At 35.4% G+C, this 3,346-nt stretch overlaps 1 protein-coding gene across 1 annotated transcript; it reads right to left on the minus strand.

The window, feature by feature from the left end:
- Nucleotides 1–2,198: 2,198 nt before the first annotated feature.
- LOC131439988 (uncharacterized) lies at nucleotides 2,199–3,060 on the minus strand. Its single transcript, XM_058611090.1, has 2 exons — nucleotides 2,664–3,060; nucleotides 2,199–2,605 (listed from the first exon to the last, which is right to left on the minus strand). Exons 1-2 carry the CDS (start codon nucleotides 3,058–3,060, stop codon nucleotides 2,199–2,201), a joined length of 804 nt encoding a protein of 267 aa, XP_058467073.1.
- Between the last annotated feature and the right edge of the window lie 286 nt (nucleotides 3,061–3,346).

Consider the following 3,346-nt stretch of genomic DNA (forward strand, 5'->3'; position numbering starts at 1 on the left):
TTTTCGACAACCACTTATCAAACCCGTTCCGAAAATACCCATATTGTAAGGGTTTTCAAACAATATCAATCAACCGGAAGTCGCCATCTTGGAATTCAGAACCACCTCAAACATCGTTTTCCGACAACCACTTATCAAACCCGTTCCGAAAATATCCATATTGTAAGGGTTTTCAAACAATATCAATCAACCGGAAGTCGCCATCTTGGAATTCAGAACCACCTCAAACATCGTTTTCCGACATCTACTTATCAAACCCGTTCCGAAAATACCCATATTGTAAGGGTTTTCAAACAATATCAATCAACCGGAAGTCGCCATCTTGGAATTCAGAACTACCTTAAACATCGTTTTTCGACAACCACTTATCAAACCCGTTCCGAAAATACCCATATTGTAAGGGTTTTCAAACAATATCAATCAACCGGAAGTCGCCATCTTGGAATTCAGAACCACCTCAAACATCGTTTTCCGACATCTACTTATCAAACCCGTTCCGAAAATACCCATATTGTAAGAGTTTTCAAGGAATATCAATAAACCGGAAGTCGCCATCTTGGAATTCAGAACCACCTCAAACATCGTTTTTCGACATCTACTCATCAAACCCGTTCCGAAAATACCCATATTGTAAGAGTTTTCAAGGAATATCAATAAACCGGAAGTCGCCATCTTGGAAATTCATGCTGCTCCTTTTCCTGTAAATACTCGTAATTTTCGTTCCATAACTATCCAATATATTATACATATCCAATAATACATATACATAAGGAAAACTTTTTTTACGTTGAAAATTCCAAATAACGTAAACTTTTTTTACGTCGAAAATTCCAAATAACGTAAACTTTTTTTACGTCATAATTCGATTTACGTAGTCCCGATTATTACGTAAATTCGGGTGTATTCAACATAAAATACGAGCTAAATGGAAAAATGAGAGAGCAGGCGTATCTTCTTGCTGATGGCATCTATCCAGATTGGAGTATTTTTGTAAAGACGATTTCGCACCCCAAAACTGTAAAAGAAAAATTGTTCTGCAAACTGCAAGAAACTTGTAGAAAGGATATCGAACGTGCTTTCGGTATAATCCAAAAATGCTGGCATATATTGGCTAATCCAGCACGATTATGGAATTTGAATGATCTTCACTCTATTGTGACTGCATGCATTGTGTTGCACAATATGAGAATCGAATATCGTGCACCATTCGATCAATGGTGCAATGAAGAACCACATGTAGTTGAAACTGCAGATGTGCAACCAGGACATATGCCAGATGTCCCACATCCATTTGAAGTATATTGTTCAAAAAGATTAAAATTAAGGGATAAGAATGAATGTATCGCTTTAAGGCAAGATCTTATCGATCATAGCTGGCAAAATTATGGTCATTCTCAAGAATAAATTCATATGGTATACATATAAGAAAAAAATACGAAGAACTGCTCTCACATGTATTCAATTATCCGTTCTCACTTCCACTTCACTTTATCTATTATCTTCACGTACAGTGAAGTGATCGCTGTTGTGAAAAAATATAATATTTCCGACAAAATGATTGTGACGTGATGTTTATAATAACATCAAGCTCATTCAAATGATCACTTTTTTCACTATCGTAATACGGGCATGCATTAACTTCACTTGGTTTTCACCATATAGTCACAGATAACAGACATCCAAGCTAATGCAATCTTATTGAAATAAGCTTCGCTAAAAATCGTCGTTGTGTACGATTTTGCATGCATGATTTACAACATAAGAGCTCATAAGTAATTGTTGGGCTGCTCGAAACGCTAATTGTTACTTGTTACTACACTTTGCCAAATAACTGTTAAATTACTTACACACATTGAAATCACTCACTGTCTGTTATCTGTGGTGTAGTTATACCGCTAAAAGAACCATCATATAAGATAAAGTGATATGTATTGAGCATTTACATTTTTCCTTTGCATTGATTTCCAACGATCATTTACCTTACCGCAATGAAAAAATATAAAAAAGTGTATTTATGTTACAAATTATTTTACTTCTCTTATATTGTGAATTATATTGTTGTATCATTCTGAGTTTATATAGTTTAAATGAACTAAAATCATATTACCGAGTAATTTAACTGGGACGAATAGTATGCCCTACATACAATGTTATTTTAATTATAAGTATTAAGTAAATATAAAAAAGTTAGTTAGGTTTTAAATATCCTCTTCAATGTATTCTTCAAACATGTTTTCTTCTGGCTCTTCTTCGATATCTAAAGATGATTGAGAGATGCTAGTTTCATCATGTAAATCCGCGCTCATATCCGTAAGTAATCTTTGCTTCTCGATTCTAAGAATTTTTTGAGAAACTGCGTCTAATTCGTCTAGCCGAGCGGTGGCAACTCGTAAACGATTTTGCTGTTTGAGAGCAGTGGTATAAACCTCGAATAGAGTTGCTTTTCGCTCTGTCGCCTTATCAATACGTTCTAAAGCGTCTGCTCTTCTGTATTCAAAAGCTTTCGCTATTATCGCCTTTTTTGCTGAGTTCCTTCCAATGGGTCTCTTTGTAGTGGTGCTCTCGAATAATTCAGCTGTTTTTGTTCCAGGTAACTTTTGAGTTGCTAAAAATATCGCATGATCATAATATGCTATTATTCAGTGCTTTTAATAAATGCTTACCGTTATGTATATTAAACTTTGGACAAACTTTCAAAACTTCCCAGCATTCCATGTGCTTAAAATCTTCTTTTTGTTCACGCTTATGTAGATCCAAACTTTTCTGTAGCACGTCCTCGCTATTGGTGCCACTTTCATTCAGACTACTAATAGACTTATAGCAACCAGTAAACTTCGAGACCGCACGATTGATAATTCCCCATCTTTGACGCAGGCTTTCGGTTGTTCTAGAATGAAAATTACCGTCATTCTTTATCGCTGTCCAGAATATTGATACAGATTGATCTGTGCCTTTCACTGGATCTTCTGAAATCGTGATCCACGATTTACAAAGCTGCTGGTCATCTTGAGGACCAAAGTTCCTTCCCCTTTTCTGGATTGGCATGCCACAATTTTCCATTTTCTACAAAGCAAAATCAATAAATACATTAATGAATCATTTCAAACATAGTCTGTACCTCAGTTTTACTATAAAGTTCTCGAAATGCACTGAAATAGTACACGCGTACAAGCGGATATAATAAAAAATCTGATGTGATAAATGTAGGAAAATGTTAGGTGTTGACGTGAGCTGCACAAGAGGAAATGTGGAAATACACTGCGATTCTCGGCGAATTTTTCAAAAGGCCGTATAAGTAAGTAACAGTTTGTTTATTTTTTTCCGATTACTGAGATGCGACTTTGAA

Source organism: Malaya genurostris, unplaced genomic scaffold (genome assembly GCF_030247185.1).
Source record: "Malaya genurostris strain Urasoe2022 unplaced genomic scaffold, Malgen_1.1 HiC_scaffold_32, whole genome shotgun sequence".
NCBI classification, from domain to species: Eukaryota; Metazoa; Arthropoda; class Insecta; order Diptera; family Culicidae; genus Malaya; species Malaya genurostris.